This window comes from Aphanomyces astaci (genome assembly GCF_000520075.1).
Source record: "Aphanomyces astaci strain APO3 unplaced genomic scaffold supercont1.2, whole genome shotgun sequence".
Lineage (NCBI taxonomy): Eukaryota > Oomycota > Saprolegniomycetes > Saprolegniales > Verrucalvaceae > Aphanomyces > Aphanomyces astaci.
Genome location: NW_009798265.1, coordinates 2029431 through 2050616, shown reverse-complemented (window position 1 = coordinate 2050616; position 21186 = coordinate 2029431). Strand labels below are relative to the sequence as shown.

At 53.9% G+C, this 21186-nt stretch overlaps 11 protein-coding genes across 16 annotated transcripts; 5 read left to right on the top strand and 6 right to left on the bottom strand.

Moving 5' to 3' along the window:
• Positions 1-153: 153 nt before the first annotated feature.
• Positions 154-1610, top strand: H257_01620 (hypothetical protein; the record flags this gene model as incomplete). The annotated part of the gene is made up of 5 exons (XM_009824918.1): positions 154-606; positions 697-769; positions 822-942; positions 1009-1223; positions 1267-1610. The coding sequence occupies 5 exons, from the start codon at positions 154-156 to the stop codon at positions 1608-1610; spliced, it is 1206 nt and encodes a 401-aa protein (XP_009823220.1).
• Positions 1611-1877: 267 nt separating this feature from the next.
• H257_01619 (hypothetical protein) lies at positions 1878-2740 on the bottom strand (the record flags this gene model as incomplete). The annotated part of the gene is made up of 2 exons (XM_009824917.1): positions 1878-2216; positions 2387-2740. 2 exons carry the CDS (start codon positions 2738-2740, stop codon positions 1878-1880), a joined length of 693 nt encoding a protein of 230 aa, XP_009823219.1.
• Positions 2741-2854: 114 nt separating this feature from the next.
• Positions 2855-3366, bottom strand: H257_01618 (hypothetical protein; the record flags this gene model as incomplete). The annotated part of the gene is made up of 2 exons (XM_009824916.1): positions 2855-3199; positions 3229-3366. The coding sequence occupies 2 exons, from the start codon at positions 3364-3366 to the stop codon at positions 2855-2857; spliced, it is 483 nt and encodes a 160-aa protein (XP_009823218.1).
• A 1206-nt stretch (positions 3367-4572) lies between these two features.
• On the bottom strand, positions 4573-6240 carry H257_01617 (hypothetical protein; the record flags this gene model as incomplete). The annotated part of the gene is made up of 7 exons (XM_009824915.1): positions 4573-4674; positions 4720-4807; positions 4855-4911; positions 4956-5149; positions 5194-5244; positions 5291-5410; positions 5464-6240. The coding sequence occupies 7 exons, from the start codon at positions 6238-6240 to the stop codon at positions 4573-4575; spliced, it is 1389 nt and encodes a 462-aa protein (XP_009823217.1).
• Positions 6241-7261: 1021 nt separating this feature from the next.
• Positions 7262-8042, bottom strand: H257_01616 (hypothetical protein). Its single transcript, XM_009824914.1, has one exon. The coding sequence runs from the start codon at positions 8001-8003 to the stop codon at positions 7413-7415; it is 591 nt and encodes a 196-aa protein (XP_009823216.1). The 5' UTR covers positions 8004-8042; the 3' UTR covers positions 7262-7412.
• A 121-nt stretch (positions 8043-8163) lies between these two features.
• Positions 8164-9654, top strand: H257_01615. 2 transcript variants are annotated; one of them, XM_009824912.1, is made up of 8 exons: positions 8164-8568; positions 8625-8722; positions 8780-8834; positions 8883-8939; positions 8984-9109; positions 9160-9264; positions 9316-9398; positions 9445-9654. In XM_009824912.1, exons 1-8 carry the CDS (start codon positions 8188-8190, stop codon positions 9566-9568), a joined length of 1029 nt encoding a protein of 342 aa, XP_009823214.1. In that variant the 5' UTR covers positions 8164-8187; the 3' UTR covers positions 9569-9654. The 2 variants fall into 2 exon arrangements, with proteins under 2 accessions (XP_009823214.1, XP_009823215.1); XM_009824913.1 differs by having other exon boundaries at positions 8183-8568; positions 9316-9402; positions 9445-9653.
• A 149-nt stretch (positions 9655-9803) lies between these two features.
• Positions 9804-12789, top strand: H257_01614 (hypothetical protein). Of its 5 annotated transcripts, none has more exons than XM_009824907.1 (17): positions 9804-9914; positions 9971-10013; positions 10067-10196; positions 10239-10416; positions 10467-10616; positions 10660-10881; positions 10941-10996; positions 11043-11124; positions 11187-11258; positions 11307-11518; positions 11633-11702; positions 11756-11925; positions 11966-12020; positions 12074-12251; positions 12299-12357; positions 12409-12567; positions 12615-12789. In XM_009824907.1, exons 1-17 carry the CDS (start codon positions 9839-9841, stop codon positions 12734-12736), a joined length of 2034 nt encoding a protein of 677 aa, XP_009823209.1. In that variant the 5' UTR covers positions 9804-9838; the 3' UTR covers positions 12737-12789. The 5 variants fall into 5 exon arrangements, with proteins under 5 accessions (XP_009823209.1, XP_009823213.1, XP_009823211.1 ...); XM_009824908.1 differs by having other exon boundaries at positions 9824-9914; positions 12074-12239; XM_009824911.1 differs by having other exon boundaries at positions 12299-12567.
• Positions 12790-13195: 406 nt separating this feature from the next.
• H257_01613 (TKL protein kinase) lies at positions 13196-16316 on the top strand. Its single transcript, XM_009824906.1, has 9 exons — positions 13196-13600; positions 13646-13738; positions 13787-13852; positions 13908-14042; positions 14093-14158; positions 14227-14292; positions 14350-14412; positions 14458-14903; positions 14953-16316. The coding sequence occupies exons 1-9, from the start codon at positions 13209-13211 to the stop codon at positions 15936-15938; spliced, it is 2313 nt and encodes a 770-aa protein (XP_009823208.1). The 5' UTR covers positions 13196-13208; the 3' UTR covers positions 15939-16316.
• H257_01612 (STE/STE11 protein kinase) lies at positions 14420-17730 on the bottom strand (the record flags this gene model as incomplete). Its single annotated transcript, XM_009824905.1, has 12 exons — positions 14420-16083; positions 16130-16243; positions 16322-16399; positions 16471-16551; positions 16616-16659; positions 16711-16721; positions 16780-16886; positions 16937-17071; positions 17119-17302; positions 17361-17485; positions 17544-17637; positions 17687-17730. The coding sequence occupies 12 exons, from the start codon at positions 17728-17730 to the stop codon at positions 16000-16002; spliced, it is 1101 nt and encodes a 366-aa protein (XP_009823207.1). The 3' UTR covers positions 14420-15999.
• Positions 17731-17807: 77 nt separating this feature from the next.
• On the top strand, positions 17808-21043 carry H257_01610 (hypothetical protein). The gene is made up of 8 exons (XM_009824903.1): positions 17808-18029; positions 18094-18154; positions 18214-18283; positions 18340-18473; positions 18520-18689; positions 18749-19056; positions 19099-19751; positions 19801-21043. The coding sequence occupies exons 1-8, from the start codon at positions 17829-17831 to the stop codon at positions 19920-19922; spliced, it is 1719 nt and encodes a 572-aa protein (XP_009823205.1). The 5' UTR covers positions 17808-17828; the 3' UTR covers positions 19923-21043.
• H257_01611 (hypothetical protein) lies at positions 19891-21027 on the bottom strand. Its single transcript, XM_009824904.1, has one exon. It carries the CDS (start codon positions 21009-21011, stop codon positions 19950-19952), a length of 1062 nt encoding a protein of 353 aa, XP_009823206.1. The 5' UTR covers positions 21012-21027; the 3' UTR covers positions 19891-19949.
• Positions 21044-21186: the final 143 nt, after the last annotated feature.

Below are 21186 nucleotides of genomic sequence, written 5' to 3'. Positions count from 1 at the left end.
ATACAAACGCAGGCGACTTGCAGCAGCGGTTTATGTGTGCAACCAACTGGTTATGGGGCTTCGAGTATGCACAGACGGTGGGCCCACTCCAGCCGTGTTTGACCAAGGACCTCGAGGGCAAAGGTGATGATGCAACGATGTGCCTGTTCAAGGATGTCAGCGACTATGCATCGTCAATTGTGGTTCCGCAAGTGGTGGCGTTCAACGAAGCGACAGCAATCCAAGCCCAACACCACGAGCTACTACTATGCCACTCCGGAATATTTGCGGGCAGTCGTGATCGAAGAGGAAGCGTATCCGATCGCGCGAGCGTGCGAGAAGGTGAATTGCCTGCTGATGCGACCTACGGGATTTCGCATGTACTGCGATAACATGATTCATGCAATTTTTCCCCCCCGCGAGAAGTGGAAAGCACACACCCACGGGTTACTCATGCGGTGGACTTCTATTATTGGCGGCCACCACTATGATTTCATCCATATCGACGGTGTCCACGACCTATGGGCATACATGATGAGTCATTGGGGCAAACCGATTCCAAGTCTGGTGGCGAAACGCGTGAACGTCCCACAACTGGACGAAGAAGCGGGGCAAAGTCTCAGAAAAGTACGCGACCGCAGCTCTTGTTGTGCTGGACGACGACTTTGTGTGGCCCTGCATCGACGACAGCCCTCAGGCCCAAGAAAAACACGCTAGCGAACGACCGTCCAGACGACGAACGATGGCGAGTTGTTAAACGTGGAGGCCGAGTGTGGATGCGACGGATCACGTGACCCAACGGATCATGGTGGTCGCACACTGCGGCAGCATGGGACATACAGGCCACGCTGCACTGGCAGCCTCGATCAGGCGCCTATTCTACCTCGGCCGTCTAGCTGACCGAGCGGCCGAATTCCTGCGGGGTTGCTTATCGTACCGTCATGCGAAGGGGGGACACAGACCGTATGCACCAAGATGGCACCACACACCGTATGCACCAAGATGGCACCACACACCGTATGTACCAAGATGGCTCGCGAAGGGACGCAACGAAGGAATTCACTTCGACCACCTGTACAAGGTCGAGGTATACAAGGGCGTAAAGTATGTATTGGTGTTGAAGGACGACATTACGCATTACTGCGAGCAGATGGCCTACGATGTCCCTACAAGCCAAGTGTGTGTTCATGCTTTGATGGACTGGACGAAGCGGTTAAACATGCGAGTCTGGGCCAGCGGCCAAGGTACCTACTACAAGAACATGGCGATGAAGGCGTTGGCGCACAGAATTGTTTCACGTTCGGCTTCTTGCTCCGTCTCGCACGCCCGTTGTCCCGGAGTACGGCGACGTTCTTGGTGGCCTCACGGTGGAATTGCTTCCGGGCAGCGGCGAGCTTGGCAAAGGAGTCCTCTCGCAGGCGGACCAGGGAAGCTACCGGAACTTCCTGCACCTCGTCCGCGACACTGTAGGCCGAAAGCGCATGCCCTGGCTAGAAAATGGTCAGTTATCGGCGAGCACCTGTCTTCATGGTCTTGAGGACGGATCGCATCAGCACCATGACTCGGCTCTTGTAGTGGTGATCTTGGTCCGACACCGGCGGTCGACGCCCGGCACCCGTCGTGGACCGTGAGCTAGCAAATCTGGTTCGCGTGGTCGAGGATGACATGGATGTGCCCGTCCGTATAGGACAGGAAGTAACAGTGGATGACGCGTTCGGGATGTCGCATACAGCGTCTCACCGAGAGGACACGGCACAGTATCATTGCCGACACACATGCATTGGTGCACGATGAGACGACATCCTTGGTGATTTTGCGCCACATGAAAGTGGCCGTTAGCGTCTCCCGATTGGTAGCCTCGCCATGATGCGTCCGATGCCGTCAACGGCGCCCAGCAGTTATCCGCGAGCGCCACCGAAGCGAGACGCGTCTTCTTGCACGTGCCCGCGGCCGTGCGCACGCCAGTTCAACGCACAGATAAATTGTTGCAATTGGTTCGCCGCCTTCGGCGTCGAGAGACCCGCGATACGCTCGCAGTCGCGGCTTATGCCGGCAGCACTGACCCGGCGACCGCACCACACCACCTCTGTGGCATAGAATGTACGCTTCCCTGGGTGCAATTCCAATCCGTACTGGCCGCACTGGGCGAGGAGGAACTTGAAGAGGTCGATGAGTCTGAGCTCGTCGGTGGCGCTGCCCAGGACGTCATTGACCCAGCCTTCGCCCCCGTGGCCGAACTACTCGCCGTACACTTCCTGCGCAATACGTTGGTAATAGGCGACAGTGTCGGAACGCCCCTTCTGCACGCACATCGGCGTGTGACGACACTGTTGATGCCGAGTACCTGCAACCAATCTGGCAGTCTGGTACAATCCAGGCTGCCAGAAACCCGAAACCAATTACCGACGAAGGGCATCGTCTTCCCCGACAACCGAGACATGACGACATCGAGGATGGGTATCGGCCACACCAGCGAGAGAGTGAAAGCGTTCACGCTAGGTATGTCCACTGTGAGGCGCAGCTCGCCGTTGTTCTTGGACAAGACACGCGGCGCCGAGGCACAGTGCGAGTCCCGGTTGGCGACGGCCAATTCGTGGTCGAGCCACACGGCCACAGAATGTGGGGGTGTAGCGACGCGCCGTGCATAGGACGGGCATAGCACCTTGCTGCAGGACGACCTTGAGCGGCTCATTGTCGACGGGCGACACGAAAACGTCGATGGCTGCCATGACCTCACGAGTCCCGGCCTCGGAGAGGCCATGCGCCTGAGCGACACGCACAGCCTCGTGGCCGGCACCCGGTGCTGTGTAAGACCGGCACCATAGCCGCGATATTGTCGTCGTTCACACACCCTGGTACAATCCGCGGGGAAGGCTCAGGTCTTTAAGCTGCTTCGCCAAAGCTGGCTTCTTGCTCGCTCCGTCTTGGCGTTCGCGAGCTTCGTAGCCTCGGACGCGTTTGGATAATCGCTTGGATAATCACTCAGGTAATGTGGGCCTTTACCGGACCAGCATAACACTACTGATGGGTGGGGCAAATAGTCTGCTACTGCCACCACCGCACCATAACAGCAACCTGCGTTGCGAGTTCTGGCTTCAAGCGTTAGACATTTGGCCCCCGCGGCCGGCGGTATGGCGCTGTCTTGAAGTTGTTTGACGTCGGCGGCCAATACGGTTTTCGGAGCTAGGGCTGTTTCGGCACGTTTCTTGTTCTTGATGCCCTTGGCACGGAATGATCGGTCTCGGCCACCGTGGCTGGTAGCGCACTGCACAGCACGTCGCACATCTGGCCCCAAAACGTGGAGATGTTGAACTTTATCTCCTTGTCGTTGAAGTTGTAGCTGCTGCGCACCAGCGCTTTCGCGCCATCGGGCTTGATCCCGGGCATGAGCGACTAAATGACGGCCTTGGGATGGAAGAAGTCGATGTCCTGGGCTGCCTCATTCATGAGGATGGCCATGTAGCTCACCTGCTAGTCCGTCATGCGATCGCTCGTGCAAAGGAGGGTGTAATCCATCGCAAAGTGTTTGAGGAGGGCGATAACGACGAACTTGCTTGACGTCGAGGCAGAACACGACGCCTCCTCATACTTCGTCTCGCGGATAACCTAGATGGAACGATCGAGATCGAAGTGCGCGTGGTAGGCGAGAGCCTCCACAGTCAGGAGCTCGTCGACACCGTCCCGATGCACACACCGCTGCTCATGGTAATGGCGTTTTTGGCCGCGGGCTTCCACGATGAAGAGCTTGGCGAACTTCGGCTGATCGCGCTTGATGAGGCTCCTCGCTATAGAATAAAAATTAACCACTTATAATTAATAATTACTTAATAACAATTAATATAAAATTAATTATTATTTTTTATTCCAAGGAGTATTAACTGTAAATTCAAATAAACGATATTTTTGAGATAATTTAATAGGTCAGGTGGCTTGGTGGTGGTGTACCTGCTGATGAGGGGCGCCATCGTCAAGTGTGGCAACGGCCCCATTGACGTCCGGTGTCGCGCTGGAGCTGACATCGAACGGCTTCCCATCGGGTAGAACTTCGACCCGTCGTCCAAGCCCACAACGTCGAACCCCCCACCCGGCGGGAGCTGGCGCGATACCAGGCCTGGTCGAAGTTCGGAGGCGGGCTGCCACTGCGAGCACCTGTCGATGGCCTAATAATTTCAGCCGATCAACGTCGTTTATGAACAGACGGTGGTTTTTGATTGGCTTATTATATGTTGAGAAAAAGATTACTAGTTAGGGACTGTTCCAAGTACCGTCGTACTTACAAATTTTAAGATAATAGTATGCACCATTAACTGGTTGTCACTTTTTAAGTACATTTGCTTCGAAAATAGTCTTTATGCCTGTCATATAGACCTTTATTTGAATGTCCAATGAATCAACTCCTCTTAGGCCTCATCCAGCACTTTTCGGAATTTGAATCTGATCCATCCATGCTGACCTTCGTTCCTTCCACGGCAGCGTCTCGGAAAAAGTGTTCTTAAATTGGTTTTCTACGTTACTATAATACGTACGAACACACAATCACGACCTAACAACCATCCATATTTTACCACAATAACATTTTATCGGCACTGGCTTCTACCCAAAGCGCTTGGGCCTTCCAGGGCCTGGACGGGGGTTGAGCTTGTGTTGTGGATGCATCGACTGCCACGTGGTTTTGCAATCCACAGGGCACCGACCCTAAGATATCGCTTGAAACCACTTTCACATAGGTATACAAGTTACCGGAATCGCGTCCGAGATGCGCGTCCACTGGTTGCCCCACAACTCGTAAAGACCCAGGAGCTGGTCTAGCTCTTCCCCATCGAACGGTCTGTATCGAACGAGTTAGCCATCATCCAAAGGTACGAGTGTAGGTACCCTCGCTTGATAGCTGGGTTTAAATAGTTTCTCCACCGCTCTTGGCAGTGCTTGGCCCTACGGTACATGCATAAGCATTACTAAGGTGGAAACATCGGTACGTTCGTCCAGGGACGCCCCCCGCCACGGCGGACCAGTTGAGCTTGTCGTGTCCCCCGTGCAGGCGAATCTGGGCTTGCAGCAGCACATCCTCGTCGCAGGTCCAGTTGCCCCTACGCAGGCCAGGCAGCAGCACCTTCCTCCATCGCTGCAGACACTGCGCGTGGTTTCTGTTGCGCACCATACTCGCAATGGCCTAACCGCATAAAACTTAGGAACAAATCAATGAATATGAAGTACCTTCCAATTGCGAGGTCCGTGAATCTCGATGCCAGCCCTTAACCGATCATCCTACCACCGAAATATAACAAAGCTGATGCAATATCGAACAATGTACTTCGTCTTGGGTCCATTTTCCAGCGGGGTTGACGGGTTGAATCACTTTGCCTTGGGGTGGCAACGGTACTATGTGGTCATGCACGCCAAGAAATGGTCGAAGCGACGGCAGTAGTATTTCCTACGACAGGATGAGTTCACTAGTAATATGGTTGAGTAGCATCTGCGTGGTACTTTTAGGGATGGCAAACTAGTCGGCGAAGTCAACTGCGGGTGTTCAATAGGTAGGGAAATGGCACTACTCGGCAGGTCGTCGATGTTCATGGGGGTGGTCGGCGGCTGGTCAACGAAGTCTAGGAATTGCTGGAGGCACCGATGGTTGTCGTACAGGAACGGAAGAGGCTTCTTAGTCGACACATCCACGAAGGACACGGGCAGGTTCAGGCTATTAAAGGGCGAAGACGACAGAAACGCCCTCTTGAGCTGGTCGAACACGTCGGACTCGGACGAGTTCAAGTCGTGGTCGTGGCGGTAGTTGGCGCACGACAGGTCCATCCGTGTGTTGATGTACATGGCAGGGCGGTCCTGTTGTTGCGTCAGTTGGATCAACTCCATATCGACCGGGGAAATGCGACCGTCTTGGCCGACAAAGATGAGCAGATTCATGTGCTGCAGGAGGTACGACTGGTAGTGGCACCTTGGACTGGTGCTTGGGGGTATTTCTGGGATGTCAATCAGGCGCAGGGCGTGCCATGCGTGGACTCGGGGGGTATAGTCCCTGTGGCGACAGTTGAGTGGGGAGTAGGCAGGGTCGGTCCGACTGGAATTGGTGATGAAGTTCACCACGGCGCTCTTGCCAGCCCCACTTGGCCCAAGGACGGCCACAAGGAAGCACTCTCTCGAGTTGATTGAGTACATGGTGTCCATGGCAGTCGCGGCAAGTGGGTCGTCGTTTGGCGCTGTCTTCGCAAACGAATGAAGGCGACCGAAAAGTTCATGGTCGAAGTTCATGCTGATGCGCCGCCGATGAATTGCGGCCAATTCTGCTGGTTACTTTCACATGTGCCGCCAAAGTTAGCCCATACAAAACAGAGTATATGGTATACAAGGTGAATCGACCAAAATCTGGTCAGGTGCCAGATGGCAGGCAGGTAAGTCACATGTCAGCCAATCAGCGGACTTTTATGTTCGCTCAACAGCGCTTACTGTTACTACGTAGTACAGTAGTACAGTAGTACACAGTGAACGAGAGAATGAGATGGTATGAAAATGAAGTGTACTACAGTAGTACACGTTAGTGTGGTCGAAATGATTGACTCTTTATTTGCGCAGGATTGGCTATCAGTTGTATCGATTCTTCACTCTATGCATATATATAAATGTTGAACAAGATATAGATTTATACAAGCTGCAAGCAATATCGTGTGTCGAATAATTCCCTCATTAAAACAGTTCCACTGGTGTTTTACTATTAATCCGAAATACAGTTAGACTGTGAATGAGGGAATTACTACGTATATCCCATCCGAATACACTGTTTCGCACGTACTAGTACTAGTAGCCCTGTAACCGGGGGGAGACTGATGGTGAGCCAGCGACGCTCCAGTGAACACTGAGTTCTTACTGCCTCCGAATACTGGTAATAATTATTTTTATATATAACCTGTTAAATTAATATTTGATCGGATTACACAGGATATTCGTTTATATCAATCAGGCTGCAAAAATCGGGGGATGACTGTAAGCTTAACGTTAATTGTGGTCTCTTTCAGACTTACAGCTATCGCTTTTTTTAGGAATATTAGTACCAAGTAGTATAACAGTAGTCGACGCCGATCACACAGGCTGCTTTGGCTTGGCGATGTGCTCTTGAACCTGGAAACTCATGTGCTGTATGAAGGGCTTCAAGCTCGGAGAGATCGTTCTGGATCATGGGCTTTGTCGTAGTCATCTTTTCGGGGGAGTAACAGGGCACAGGTAAGCGGTTGCCTGAGCTGTGTATTGATGCAGACTGGTAAACACCATGGACAACTGGTAAAAAGTTATATGCGCATTGATTAGATTAACCAACAGGCCTATATACTACGCGTTATTACGACACATGCACGCGGCTACAGCTATACTTCCTTTAGTCGTCTCGGCCGGCAGATTGAACGTGTCTAGCCGGCTGGTTGGTGCTCGTTCTAATGCGATGGCTCCTTATCGTCATGAGCGCGCTTGTCGTCCTTGTCTTCGTGAGCGGGTTTCTTGTCCTCGTCATATTTGGGCTTCTTGTCCTCGTCATCTTTGGGCTTCTTGTCCTCTTTATCGTCATCCTTGGGATGTCTGTCGTCATCCTTGGGCTTCTTGTCGTCATCCTTGGGCTTCTTGTCATCGTCCTTGGGCTTCTTGTCGTCATCCTTGGGCTTCTTGTCGTCATCCTTGGGCTTCTTGTCATCGTCCTTGGGCTTCTTGTCGTCTTTGACAATAGTTTCTGCCACCGCAGTGGTGTTGGTACCATTCACAGGTTTGTCCACTTTAGTCGGTTCCTCGTCGGAATGGGCGCCGACTAAGCTTGCCGCGCCGTGGTATACGTAGGCACCAGCGCTGGACACGCCCTGCCACGTGCACGAGCCGGCTTGGCCCAGCTTGCACAGCGTCCACGACAGGCCTTGTTCGGGCGAGCAGTCCTTGTCGCATTCCGCGGCCATCAGATGGCGGGGCTCGCGGAACGAAGACGCGTGGCATTCTAATGTGAACACGGCAGCGAGCACGGCAAGGACGGTGAGTTTCATGGCGAAGAATGGAAAGTGACCGTTGTTACAACGTTCACCACGAGCGGTCGGATATGACTCATTTGGACATTGAATGCTGGACTTGTGCAACCTTTCAAGATACACATTGCTTTACTAAGTGCGTTCCGGTTAAGTCATATAGCACTTCGTAGAAATTCCCGCCAAACTTGAATTGCATTGCAAAATGTCGGATTTCTCCGAGGATGACTTCGACCTAGAGAGCGACGACGACGACTTTGAACCGACCTCGCCGGTCCCGCCGCCAGTGAGAAACAGCACGCGGACTCCTACGACCAAGAAGCGCGTGAAGAAGGATGAGAGCGACGAGTACGACTCGAACGACAGCGAGTTGGAGCCCGTGAAGAAGACGCCAAAGGCGACACCTAAGGCTACCCCCAAGGCAAAAGCTCAGGTTGAGGTGTCGAAGCCAGCTGAAGCCAAAGTGAAGGAAACGAAGGGAAAGGAAGTGAAGCCGAAGGACACTGCGACTGCCAAGGACGAAAAGCCCAAGGAGACGTTGAACCAGGCCGAAGCGAGCGAAGAAGTTGCCAAGTACCTTCGTCAGGTACCATAAATCTACCTCCTCATCCCCGGTGTTCAGGCATATGAATACGTCGATAGACCAATCGACCGTACAGTGTGTTGAACGTGTTTGAAAACCTGCATCGACGCATCGGGAAGACCATTTTGCAGAAGATCTTGGACGCACTGGCGGAACGGTATGGCAATATGGCCATCTCCTTAGCTCGTACTCCTACTCGTTTCCATCTACTTAGGGGCGAAATCAACGTCAAAACGTATGGCAAGAGCCAGATCTACTACTACAACCAGGTATGTCATACTCGTTGATGTCTAGAACTCTCATGCTCGTTGTGCTAGTCCAAACTTCCTCGCCCTTCGGCCGACAGCTTAGCTCAGACGGAGGACCATATTCGAGTTGGCACTTGATCTTTGTATGAATATAACTCTGATGTGCCTAGACGGTGCTGGACGAAGTGGCGGCGCTCGAGAAGGCCGCGAAAGACCAAGAGGCCATCTTACAAGGGTTAACAAGCCAAATGTCCGACGCAGACTTGGATGCGGCTCTGCAGACGTTGGAAACCCAAGTACTTTGATGCATATTCATGGGAATTCCTCAACGATTATGAACCCTTAGAACCAACTACTTCAAGTGAAACTGCAACAAGTGGACAAGCAGCCGGTGGTGGCGGTCGACCCGGGAGCCAAGGAAGCGTTGACCAAGTCCTTTACCAAGTACCGGGTACAGTGACTCCTCTAATTAGTGTGGTGATCATCCTTCACACTATTTCAGACGGAATGGGTCAAGCGAAAGCGCATCGTCATGGACGCCATCGACCAAATCGCCGACGGAATGGAGAAGAAGCGCAAAGATGTGTTGGTACAAACAACCCCTTTCTGTCACAATTCAAAGTTCCTGTAGGACCTTTGCGGTGTCGAATCCGACGAGAGCGCTGGAATCAAGGACCTTCCCGTGTTGCCTTAATATCATGATTTCGGGGTTTAGGGGTTTCAGTAAAAACGGTGAAGCCCAGCACACTATTTGAAGTCACGTCGAATCCGACGAGAGCGCTGGAATCAAGGACCTTCCCGTGTTGCTTTAATATATTGAGACTATATTGTGCGTTGAGCCAAAATCTTCGGTCGATTTTAACAGTAAAATCGGTGAAGCCAATCACACTATTTGAAGTCACGATGGTTACCGGAGTTTGATTGGTCACTTGAAAGTGTTCTGGTTTTTCATTGGTCAGTCGATTGCCAGTGAACAAATAACGAAACGGTTTTGTCGGTTACATCCTACCCTTCCACGCCATAAAATGGGTCGCCGCCTGGTTCGGTGGTGGCTACTACCGCTTCTAGCTGTCGTCCATGCTGCCTGTCCTGGCTTCAACTGTAACTACTAAGATCTCCACTTAACCAGTCTTTTCTCATGTGACTACTACTTTTAGACACGAATTGCAACGGTCATGGGGTGTGCAGCTCTCTAAACCAGTCAGTACACACCCTCATCTCCCAATCCAAGTGGGTTAGACAAATGTATGTAGATGCACTTGCGCATCGGGATGGACGGGGGTCGACTGCGGATGGCGCACGTGTCCGTCGGCGTTTCCGTGGGTCGAAGTACCATCTGCCGCCGACGTCACCCGCGTCACTCGTCGCGAGTGTAGCAACATGGTACTGTCGTCACCTTTCTCATGTTCGTCATCCCGATGGCAGGGAAAGTGCGACCGCGTATCCGGACAATGTCAGTGTCGCCCTGGGTTTGGAGGCGCGGCGTGCGACCGCCAGCTGTGTGCGAACGACTGCAGCGGCCACGGCGTGTGCCAGTCGTTGCAAGCGGCAGCCGTCGCCAACGGAGTCACGTACTCGCTGTGGGACGCCGCGCGCATCGTCGGTACGATTCATGTATCCTTATCGCATGGTTCATTCAAGAGACTGGAGTAGGATGTTCGTGCGACGCTGGGTACACTGGCTACGACTGCTCGCAGCGGACGTGCCCAGTGGGGGGCGACCCCGTCACAACTCGGCTCGAGGTGCAAGCGATTTCGTGCCTATGCACCACGTGCTCGGACGTGTTCACCGTCTCGTTTCAAGGTACTTACACTGAGAACGAATACGCTGATCATTTCGTCAACAGGTCAAACCACTGCCCCGATCGCCGCCAGTGCCAACGCAGTAGCCGTGCAAGCGGCTCTAAATAGTGTGACCACTGGAGTCACAGTCATAATGGACGGAGGCAGTTCCGTCTGCGGCACCACTGGCGTGTCTACCCGCATCTCGTTTGTCCATTACGACGGAGCCATGCCTGCCATTTCCACCGCCACTTCCAGCAGCGACCTCATTCTCACCGTGCAGCATGGTGCCGTGTGTGCATTTATAACACGTAACGTTGTTATAACTAACCAATGACTGATGCAGGGGGGGCCCTTGCGACGTACGGAAGTGCGTTTGCCACGGTGGCGGCATACAGACAAGTGAGTTATGCCACTGCTGCTGCTGCTGTTGTACTAAGTGGTGTAGTCGCTTGAGTGCTCTGGTCGAGGCAAATGCAACCCTGACACTGGAGCGTGCCAGTGTGAATTGACCTACACTTCCAGCGATGGTACATACATACTCTTAGTTCTTATGGCAGTGAATGGAAGTACTTATCACTACACGGAGCAGGGATGGGCAACGAAGGTCCCAACTCGGACTGCGGCTATCGGACGGCCACCAGTGCTGCCCCTTCATGTCCAGGTACGACTTTGTCCCATAATCATGTTAGGGTGTCACGTGTGTATGCAGCTGGGATATACACGACGGACTTTCTGCTGGGACAAAGCTCGGTGAAATGCAGTGGCCATGGGGCTTGTTCTGCGTCGTTTCAATGCAGTTGCGACAGTGGGTGGACTGGGTTTGATTGTTCTTCGAGGCAATGTCCCAAGGGCAGAGCTTGGTTTAACCCACCCACGGCCGTCGACACCGCGCACGACACGCTGGTCGAGTGCTCCAACGTGGTACTAATAGTATACAGTATTACTCCGGAGTACTACATATTATTGTTCATCGAGTAACCGAGCCATGTCCTGCTGTCACTCACGGCGGTAATTACATGTTCTACTACTTACCAGGGCCTTTGTGACCGGGCCATTGGAATGTGTCGATGCGATCCTCTGTTCGAAGGCCCAGCTTGCAACCGATGTACTGTACAAAGTCAGTCACTTGCGACGTCCACACTAACCCAATGTCCCTAGTGACATGTCCTAACCAGTGCTCCCACCGTGGAAAGTGCGCCTCCCTCCGCCAGCTCGCGGCCCGGCAAGAGGCCAACGGCGTGATCCTCCCACCTTCGGTTTATGGCTCCAACCCGAACGCGATCTCAACGTGGGACGCCGACACCATCTTTGGGTGTCAGTGCGGCAAAGTACCCGATTTTGACATGACTCCACCCTCACTTGTCACAGGCGCTGACGCTGTTTGGCGACGCCCCACGGTTTACTGCGTATGACTGTTCGGAATGTAAGGACAACTTGAAGGTATCCGCGACACGAACGAATGGGTGGATTGCGTAGTGCCTTGCCCAAAAGGAGACGATCCTTGGACGCTCAATCAAGCGAATGAAGTACAAGCAATATCATGTACTGCGGATGGCGGACTTGTCTCCATATCGTTCCGAGATTTCTCCACCAACATGCTTCCGTTTAATGCAGCCGCATCTCGAGTCCAGCAAGCCCTTGAGTCGCTTCCATCGTGAGATCCGTGTACATTCAATCAGTCATGCTGACAGATTTCGTTAGCATCGGCCGAGTGAGTGTGACCATGACTGCTGGGGTCCTATGTTCTCTTGCATCGCCCAGTACGATGTACCTACTGCCACGTACTAGTATTTTGTTTTGACAAGCTGTAGCAACGACGGTGTCGTTCGTGACAAACTCCGGAGCTCTGCCCTACTTAGTCGTGGACCAGTCGAAGCTGACATCCTCTGGGACGAGTGTTGCAGTGTCGGTGACTCGCACAACTACAGGAACTACTGAGAATGTCGAGTGCAATGGTCGCGGCTCCTGCGGTGAGTTCATGGATCTGCATCATGAGGTTACTGTGAATATAACGTAGATGGGTCTACCGGTCAGTGCCGATGTGCCTTGGGCTACGCTACCAGCGATGGACAGGGTGGGATCGGGATCGTTGCTGACTGCGGGTACACGGACCCCTTCATGACGCAAGGCGAGTTTTAATAATAAACCATGGGAATATCCATTAGTACTACTAATAGTACGTACTACTTCCGGAGGAATCCGGATAATGTATCCGAATGATTCGCTGTATGTTTGTTCGTCATGGTTGTCTCAAAAGTGTCCCATCAGATTCGGCCTCAACACTTCCATGGATGCAGTCGGGGCGATGCATTGGATGACTTTGCTTTGATAGACTTCGCCTATGGAGGTCCCAGTCTAAGGAAGAGATTACCACAGAGCAATAGAATGGTTCCCACACACTTATCACTTGCAACATGAGCACTCGCACTCGAAAGGTCGCTATGTGTACCTTGAAGATACATTTGAATAATATAATACGCCCGAATGTTCAGGGTATTTATCCATGGAGCAAGACACGGGGCGTAATATAATGTCCAAGTGAAATATGTTTTCATACCAAGCGTAGCTGATTTGGTTGATCACATGTCCACATCTGAACTCCCATACATAGATGCCGCCACTCACCACGGCGGCAGTCGTTCTTTTCCTTGTGATGGACACAATCCGGACTACCAAGGCGACTTCCATGAAGGCACCTGTCGTAGGCAAAGTGAATGGCACTCGAGTCCCTAGACTCGTAACAGTCCCCACCCTCACCACGGACTGCGAGGACGTGCTGTTCCCGCCCCGAATAAACAAGAACAAGCAGTCCACGCAGTTTGCTCTCATGTGTGTGTGGATGCCCGACGGATCATGCATTGCCGCGATGGACCAATACTACCAACCACTCGGAACCCGATTACCCACGAACGGGACATTCCCCTCCTGTACCTTCGACGGGTCCCTCGTCAATCTCACGTCCGTGTACGTGCTCGAGTCGCTTCCCACGGGCACGTCCGTCATGTACGACTCGATTCTCCCATCTCCATTCACACGTGTCGTAACTAGTTCCATGACAAATCTCGGCATTCAGCGCCTCGGGAATGAGTTGGACATCGACCTATTCGACGAGGACAAGATGCAGCTTCCAGTGCTTGAACTGTACGTCATATTGTCCTAAGCCATGATGCACGCTCACATGTCCCGTAGCGTCCTCAGCAGCAACAACATTTCGTCCATCGACAACGTCACGTTTCCCAACCAGCTAGTGAATTTGTACGGCTGTCCGTCGCACACGTTCCTCCATCTTGTGTTCACGATTTGTACGTAGGAGCTTATCGAGCAACTTCATTGGCAACAGTGCCGTGCACTTGAACGAGTCGGAGTCGCTGAAGACGTTGAACTTGAGCTACAACCGCATCTCCCGCCTCGCCAACATGACCCTGCCATCTACCCTTGAAATATTGTACATACACACCCCCATGCGACCAGCGTGAAGATTTACCCTCGTTATAGGAACATGTCTGGCAATGCCCTGAAGGACGACCTGGTGTTCCCGCCCACTCCGTCGCTCGAAGTATTGTACGTCGAGTCTCTAGTTCATATCTCAGATATTGAATATATATATATATTTATATATTTATATGTAGAGACATCTCATCCAACTCCATCAACACCATTGCCGACGTCAAGTGGCCGTCCACTATGACCACCCTGTATGTACCTACTACTACTACCTACTCGTTGACTAGTTAGTTATTCACTTTGAGTAGGTACCTCGACGGCAACAACATTTCCCACCTCTACCTCCGGTTCAATTCGACCCTGCGCTACTTGTAAGCACACATATATATTCATCTTCTTCTTACATCCTATACTAGATGCGTGGGTCGCAATCCTCTGGCCAAAATCACCGCCACCCAAAAGATGCTCGACCGGTTCCAGCACCATGCGCACCTGAACGACGCCGCCATGTGCCCTTACGCCAACACAACGTACCCGGCTCTGTCGTGCACGTCTCGGTTGCCGTGCAACTACTCCCTGGGGGGTCTTCCCGTCTCTATCGTGCGCGATTCGGCGGCGGACGAAGCGCTGTTCCTGGCGACCCCGGAGGACGACCGCCTCCCGACGCTGTACATATCGCTGGTCGTGTTTGGCGCGGCGGTGGCCATCGTGTTGGCGTCCGTGTGGATGGAGCTCAAGCGCCGGGAGAGGCGGCGGAGAGATGACTTGGACTGGCAGAGCAACGGCTCCCCCGACAACCGACCCACGCTGGCCGACAGTGCCGAACTGCTCAACGATATCCGGTTCGATCCGACTTATAAAGGTATCATAACCCTTACTGGCTACCTATGTCTGACTATATACATGTATAGCGTACTGCATTCCGTCGGCGGCGGTGACCCGCGACCGACTGATCGCCCGCGGGGGGTATGGCGTCGTGTACTTGGGGTCTTGGCGGGCGGGCAAAGGCAGTGCGGCGGTCCCCGTGGCCATGAAGCGGCTGCTGCCGGACCGCCTCGCGCATATCCACAATATCGAAGACTTTATGGATGAAATCCGACTCAACAGTCGGCTCAGCCACCCGAACATCGTCACGTTCTACGGGTACACGTGGACGAGTCTGCACAACTTGTCCATGGTGTCCGAGTTCATGGGGCGCGGCGATCTATGGACGCTGCTGGAGCAAGGCAAGCAGCAGCAGGCGGATCTGCCGTGGAACATTTCGCCCGCCTTTCGCCTGAATTGGAGCGTCGAGTCGACCCCGAAACCCCCTCCAGTGTTGCCGACGGAAACCAAGTCGGAAGGGCTCGTGGACTCGACGTGCGAAGTGTCCAAGGAGCGGCTGCTGCGGGACGTGGTGCAGGCGCTGGTGTACCTGCACAGCCAGGACATCATCCACCGAGACTTGAAGGCCAAGAACGTCATGCTGGGTGTGTCCAACGAAGCCAAGCTGACCGACTTTGGAACGTCCAGGGAGTGCTTGACCAGTGTCACGATGACGGCTGAGATCGGGACGGTGGCGTGGATCGCGCCAGAGATCCTCAAGGGCGTGCGGTACTCGGCCAAGGCAGACATGTACTCGCTGGGCGTGGTCTTGTCAGAGATGGACACGCTGCAAGTGCCCTACTCCAACTCCAACCAACCCGTGTACGGCTCGCCCAAAGCGCTCGACGTGGCCAAGACGCGCATCGCGCTGCTGGTCGTGTCGGGGGACCTCAAGCCCGAATTTACCCCCACGTGTCCGCCATGCATCTTTGTTATCGCGCAGAGGTGCCTCGCGTACAACCCCGACGACCGACCCACTGCCGCTGAAGTCCTCAGCTGGCTCAACCAGCTCCGCCTCCCCGTCATGTCGTAGCACGATTAAACGTTGTCGCATATTTATTAACGTCACTACTCGTTATGATTGTTCATTTGATTCACGTCCCCTTCGTGTCTTGTTCGAGTTGGAAGAATGGATGCAGCGTCAGCTCCTCGGCCGTCGCTCGATCTCGCGGGTTCATCTGTCGGAATCGGTTAAGTACATATTACAGACAGGAAGTTATATACCTCAAAGCAATGGACACAAAATGCCCGAAATGCAGGGGATACCGAGTCTGGGATGGGGGGGGGTGCCGGGGCGGCGGCGGGGGGGGGATTCACAAAGGCCGTACCAAAGAGCATCTATAGGAAATGGACCGTTGGAGTTAGGTAGTACGTACTGTAGAGGTAGGTAGGTAGGTATAGGTAGTAGGTACCTACCTCCAGCGCCAGCAGGCCCACCGACCACACGTCCGCCTTGGTTCCCCACGCATTTGGACGCTGGTTGACTTCGGGTGGCTACAGTCGTCTTCATGAGGCTTTAATTCATTATATTGTTGAATTAGCAATAGTACATATGACACACGTACTGGGAACTTTGCGTACAAACTGTCGTTGGAGTTGCGGGACCGAGCATTCAGGGCGTGGAGGGCAGGGCCGACAGAAAACTCCTGCATGCAATGAAGAGGTCGTACAAGACCGAAGCGAATAGGTCGTACAATTGCGATAACTTACCCCCATTTTCACCAGCCCCGACGTATCGATGTAGACAGATTCACCTGATCATCCACGTGTGTAAAGCGTAGAGGGCGCCAGTCAGTAGATGTTACCGTGGATTTCTCTGCCAAATACGGCCAAGTCCATCAGATATTCCCACATACAGTATACAAGACACGTACTTGTGCAATATGTTGTTCGCGTGCAAAAACAAAAGGCCTTCGATCACTTGGATCACGTAGCGCCGAATCGTGGGTTCGCTCATGCGCCCAAACGCTGCCAGAATCGTCTGCAATGTGAAGGTTGTTTATAGCGGAGTAATCGGTCGTCAATTCGTACTCGAATGGACGAAGCTTCACTCCACTCTTGACACACCCACAGCGTCAAGTCGGACAGGGTGCTCCCCATGTACCGCAGCAGATTCGGATGGGACAAAGTTGCCAGCAACGAGATGTGCACGCGGGTGTCGTCCACCTAATAAGTACATGAGCAATATTGAACGAAGAAGCAGCCAATCGCACCAGCTCCAGCGTTTGCTGGTTCATCTCGAGGCGCTTGATGGTAATCGGCACGTGACCCACGTCCCAGCTTCCTTTGGAAACTTGGAAGATGCCGTGGAGCCCAATCGTCTTGTCCTCCCGGATGAACATCTTTCCAGGAGGCAGCACAAACCAAATGAACCGCATGTAGCGAAACCGACCATCCCTGCAACAACACATTAAGCCATGCATGCCTCTCAACATGATGTCATGCTCTGACATACGCATCAAAGTCAAAAGCATGGGCGAGGCGGCGGCAGTCCTCTCGGCTTGGAGTCGCCGACTTCTTTCCTCCCACACTCTCGGCAATAAAGTACACTGCATCTAACGGCACGTATCCCATGTTACTCTACAAGCATGCTGTGAGCCGATGTGGTTTCCAATAGTGCCTTGTCGTTGCTTCGTACAGAGTCGAGTTTCTGGAACGCGTGCAATAGCCACGACTCAAGGCACTCCTGGCGATCGGCGAGCATGTGATGCAGTCGGAGCAAGATGATATCCCTACGCTTAGGCAATGCCATTGGTCCCCGCATTGCATGTGTCCACCCACCGGAGCTTTCCCCGCGACGGCAAGGCCGACGTGCCTGTGCCCATGACTACTTTTTGAAACTGTCGAGGAAGCCAAGAATGATGGTCATCTTACAATTTCAGATACTGTATTCTCGGAATCCTGAAAAAATTGGCAAACCGTCATGGAGGACGTGATCAACACGAACCCGGGGGCGCTGGACAACTGGACGTCGTACATCTTTCCGTCGCCATCGAAATCGCCGTCGTCCCCAGTGCATGTCACGTGCCTGGAGCTCCACCAAGTCCCACACACGTCCACGACACTACTGCTGCAAGCCACGCCAGGCGCGTTCTCAATTTACAATGCCAACACGATGGAGGCAGTAAGAACACTCTCATTACCATGTCAGATGTATCGAAGTGGCTCATGTGTGCTGCACATGCTAGATTGGTCGGAAGCATTCCACGGAAGGCGATACTGTCCTCCTGGCACGGTTCATCAACACAGGTTGCAGTAGACATGAAGAATCAAAGCATCATTGATTGACACGCGGTGTGTAAACGTAGGAAGCGGGTCCCTACCGAATGTGCTGCTTGTGGCGGCGACGTTAAGTGTGTATTCTCTGGAAGAAGAGTGGTACGAGGATGATGCTTCCATTGTCGCGTGGTGCCTCGCTTACGCATCTGTGTTAGCTCCCTCCATGAGATTCCATTTCCGTCGCCGATCGCGGACATCCTCGACATCCAAGTGAATGCGTCGGTGGTGGCAGTGTTATCCCACCACACCATTCGACTATTGGATCGCCGCCTCAACTACACCGTCTCCCGTGGGTCCCGCCCACTTGTTCCTATCGGGCATAACACTTGCTGTAGACACCCTACCGACCTCCTCGAACGCCATGGCCCTCGGGTCCAGATGGCTGGCTTATCCTATTCACGACCCTGAATCCCTCTCGACAGCTTCATCTGTCGCTACCAAGGACGAGTACTCCCTCACGGACATTGCCCAAGGCGTCGCGTCGGGCCTGTACTACCTGTCCAAGGCACATCATCCTCCTTTGGTTGGTCAAATCCTTTACCGTACTCAAATGTCCTGTACTAGATGGCAAGACGAGCCTCCGCGGACAGCGAAGGCGGCCACCTCGCCGTGCGGGACTGCATCAGCCACACATGCATCGCATCGTTCGAAGCCCATTCATCCGCCATCACGTCCATCGCGTTCGACCCTTCCGGCATGCTGGTCGTGTCTTCGTCCGACAAGGGCCAGACGCTCCACGTCCATCGAGTGCAGGACGGCGCGCTGCTCTACCGCCTCCATCGAGGCATCACCCACGCCCGCATCCGCCACGTTGCCACGTCATTAGATTCCAAGTGGATCGCAGTTACCACCAGTCGTGGCACCACTCACATGTAACCAGTCCCTCCCTTTAGTGACTAACACTTGATTGATAGCTACGCGATTCGCCCGGATGGAGGGGCCATCGGGGGCCACACCCACGCAGCGGTGGACTTGAACGACCCGACGCACTTGGCCGTGGCTAAGGCCAGCATTGCCGACGAAGTGCAAGCAAAGAGGTTCTTATTGGGAGGGACCGAGACGTTGCACCCGTTGGCGAGACTTCGGCACTCTTCTGTCGACACTGTCGGCAGTGGGCTGGTCTGCTGCCACTGGCACGCCAGCCACCTGCTCGTGGCCTCCGGGGGCTTCCTCAAGGCACTGGCCGTCAAGCCCCGCAGCAACGTCGTCGACGCCCCCAAGCCGTGGCTGGTGCTGTCGCTGCATCTGGACGTGGCCAAGCAGCGGGAGCTCGACCCTCGGTCCTCCACCACACTCCCTCGGTTTACTGACCCCATCAAACCTAACGGTCCTGCCGTCGAGACGGTTACCCATGTCCATCACGAGATGCCCATCTGGCACCATCCCAAGGTCACGTTCCGCGCGCTTTCGTGGGGAAAGTTCCGCGTTTTGAACGTCAAGCGCCTTGGACCGGTCCCCCTCTCTACCGACGACGTCGTGCTGGAGCAACTCACACAAGGCGAATCACCCGTGTTTGACGGAACTCCCTCGCGCGACGAACCGTTTGTCCCTCCGCTGGACCTCTCCGGTACACTTTTCAATGCAATGTTCCTCGGTTTACTGACACTGTGAAGTAGCGTCGATTTCACACGCCGTCACGTCGTCACTGACCATCCGACCCCATCCACACAAGAACGTGCCCACCACCTCCACCACACGAGACGCCCCGCCCAGTACGATCCAGGACGCATATTTTTAAAAAATACACACTGCGTTTGACCGTATTTTAATTGGTTTGCACAAATGCGAGCACGAGCGCCGTGAGGATTTGTCCCGCTTCGCTCTTCCCCGCGGCCACTCCGGCGGGATGCTGCCCCGGCGCCGCCTCGGCCAAATGCAGATACGCAACCCGCTGCTTCAGCTGCGTCGCCACTTTGTACACATAATGCTCGGCGTCGGCCACCGAGAGGCCGCAATTGGTCAGGGCACTCACGGGCATGCCGGAGATGCTATCCGTGTCGACTTCTAATCCCACGGGCTTGGAGGAGCCGCCGCCACCGACGTACGCGATGGCCTTGTCCACAGCCTGGGAAAACGTGGTTTGGCGGCGGATGAAGATCTCTTGGTAACTAGTAAACCCGGCGCCGGCTTGGGTCATCTGGTCGAGGGCAGTCTGTGCATTCTTGACTTCGTGCAGACCCACCACGTAGTACGAGCTCAAGTACTTGGCTGCATGCGCGTAGCTGAAGCCGTTTCCGCTGTGCCGGCCTTCGAGGAGGCGGAAGTCGCAGTGCGGGTCCAGGTTGATGCAGTCGGCGCCACTGCTGCGACTCTGAGACAGCGCTTGAAGGATGGGGTAGGCGTTGTTGTGGCCGCCCCCAATGACGATGGGAACGAGGTCGGCGTCAAACACGTGCTTCAGGACGGAGCTCACGCGTTCATCGATCGTTTGCACGTGCGCTCGCAGCTCTGCCAGCTGTGCTTCGTCGCTGGCACTCAACGACGCCGATTTGGCCTGGATGTCGGCCAAGTTCACTTCGCCGAGCAGAAGAATCTCGGATCCTTTCACAAACGCATTCGCTTGGACATTTAAGAAGCGCCCCAAGAAGGCCTGAAAGCCGAGGGCCGCTCCTCCGTTTCCAAAGTTGGCGCGAGGACCGACGTCTTCAGGCACGCCGACAATAACGTACTTGACGCCCTGGGCCTTGGCCTCATGGAGGCCTTGGGGAAGAGGGAGGTCGGGATGGATGAAGCGGAGGGCTTGGCCCAGTCGCGTCTCGCCCGCGCGCTGGCTTTGCAGTCGCTGGAGGTCCGATGCCTGCAACGTGGACACCAAGAAGTTGCTCATCGCTCGATGCAAGTTAGAGCTCTTCATATCTGAGGCAATCTCATTTACCTTGTATCAGTAGATAGATTGTACCACGTCCGGATATCAATTATATTATCCGTAATGACGCCTCATTCAAATTTAATAATTCCCTTATAAAGTGCTTCGTAGTAAAAGCTGCGCAGTTGATGGCAAT

Bases quoted from the DNA above. Each gene is read 5' to 3' on its own strand.
- H257_01616 (XM_009824914.1), bottom strand. From the start codon at position 8,003: ATGAAACTCACCGTCCTTGCCGTGCTCGCTGCCGTGTTCACATTAGAA.
- H257_01615 (XM_009824912.1), top strand. From the start codon at position 8,188: ATGTCGGATTTCTCCGAGGATGACTTCGACCTAGAGAGCGACGACGAC. The intron at 8,569-8,624 runs GTACCATAAATC...ATACGTCGATAG, and splicing joins TTGCCAAGTACCTTCGTCAG to ACCAATCGACCGTACAGTGT. The intron at 8,835-8,882 runs GTATGTCATACT...TCGTTGTGCTAG, and splicing joins AGATCTACTACTACAACCAG to TCCAAACTTCCTCGCCCTTC.
- H257_01614 (XM_009824907.1), top strand. From the start codon at position 9,839: ATGGGTCGCCGCCTGGTTCGGTGGTGGCTACTACCGCTTCTAGCTGTC. The intron at 11,125-11,186 runs GTACATACATAC...TACACGGAGCAG, and splicing joins GACCTACACTTCCAGCGATG to GGATGGGCAACGAAGGTCCC. The intron at 11,259-11,306 runs GTACGACTTTGT...GTGTGTATGCAG, and splicing joins TGCTGCCCCTTCATGTCCAG to CTGGGATATACACGACGGAC.
- H257_01613 (XM_009824906.1), top strand. From the start codon at position 13,209: ATGCCGCCACTCACCACGGCGGCAGTCGTTCTTTTCCTTGTGATGGAC. The intron at 13,853-13,907 runs GTACGGCTGTCC...ATTTGTACGTAG, and splicing joins CCCAACCAGCTAGTGAATTT to GAGCTTATCGAGCAACTTCA. The intron at 14,293-14,349 runs GTATGTACCTAC...CACTTTGAGTAG, and splicing joins CCGTCCACTATGACCACCCT to GTACCTCGACGGCAACAACA.
- H257_01610 (XM_009824903.1), top strand. From the start codon at position 17,829: ATGGAGGACGTGATCAACACGAACCCGGGGGCGCTGGACAACTGGACG. The intron at 18,155-18,213 runs GTTGCAGTAGAC...GTGTAAACGTAG, and splicing joins GGCACGGTTCATCAACACAG to GAAGCGGGTCCCTACCGAAT. The intron at 19,752-19,800 runs GTACACTTTTCA...ACTGTGAAGTAG, and splicing joins CCCTCCGCTGGACCTCTCCG to CGTCGATTTCACACGCCGTC.
- H257_01611 (XM_009824904.1), bottom strand. From the start codon at position 21,011: ATGAGCAACTTCTTGGTGTCCACGTTGCAGGCATCGGACCTCCAGCGA.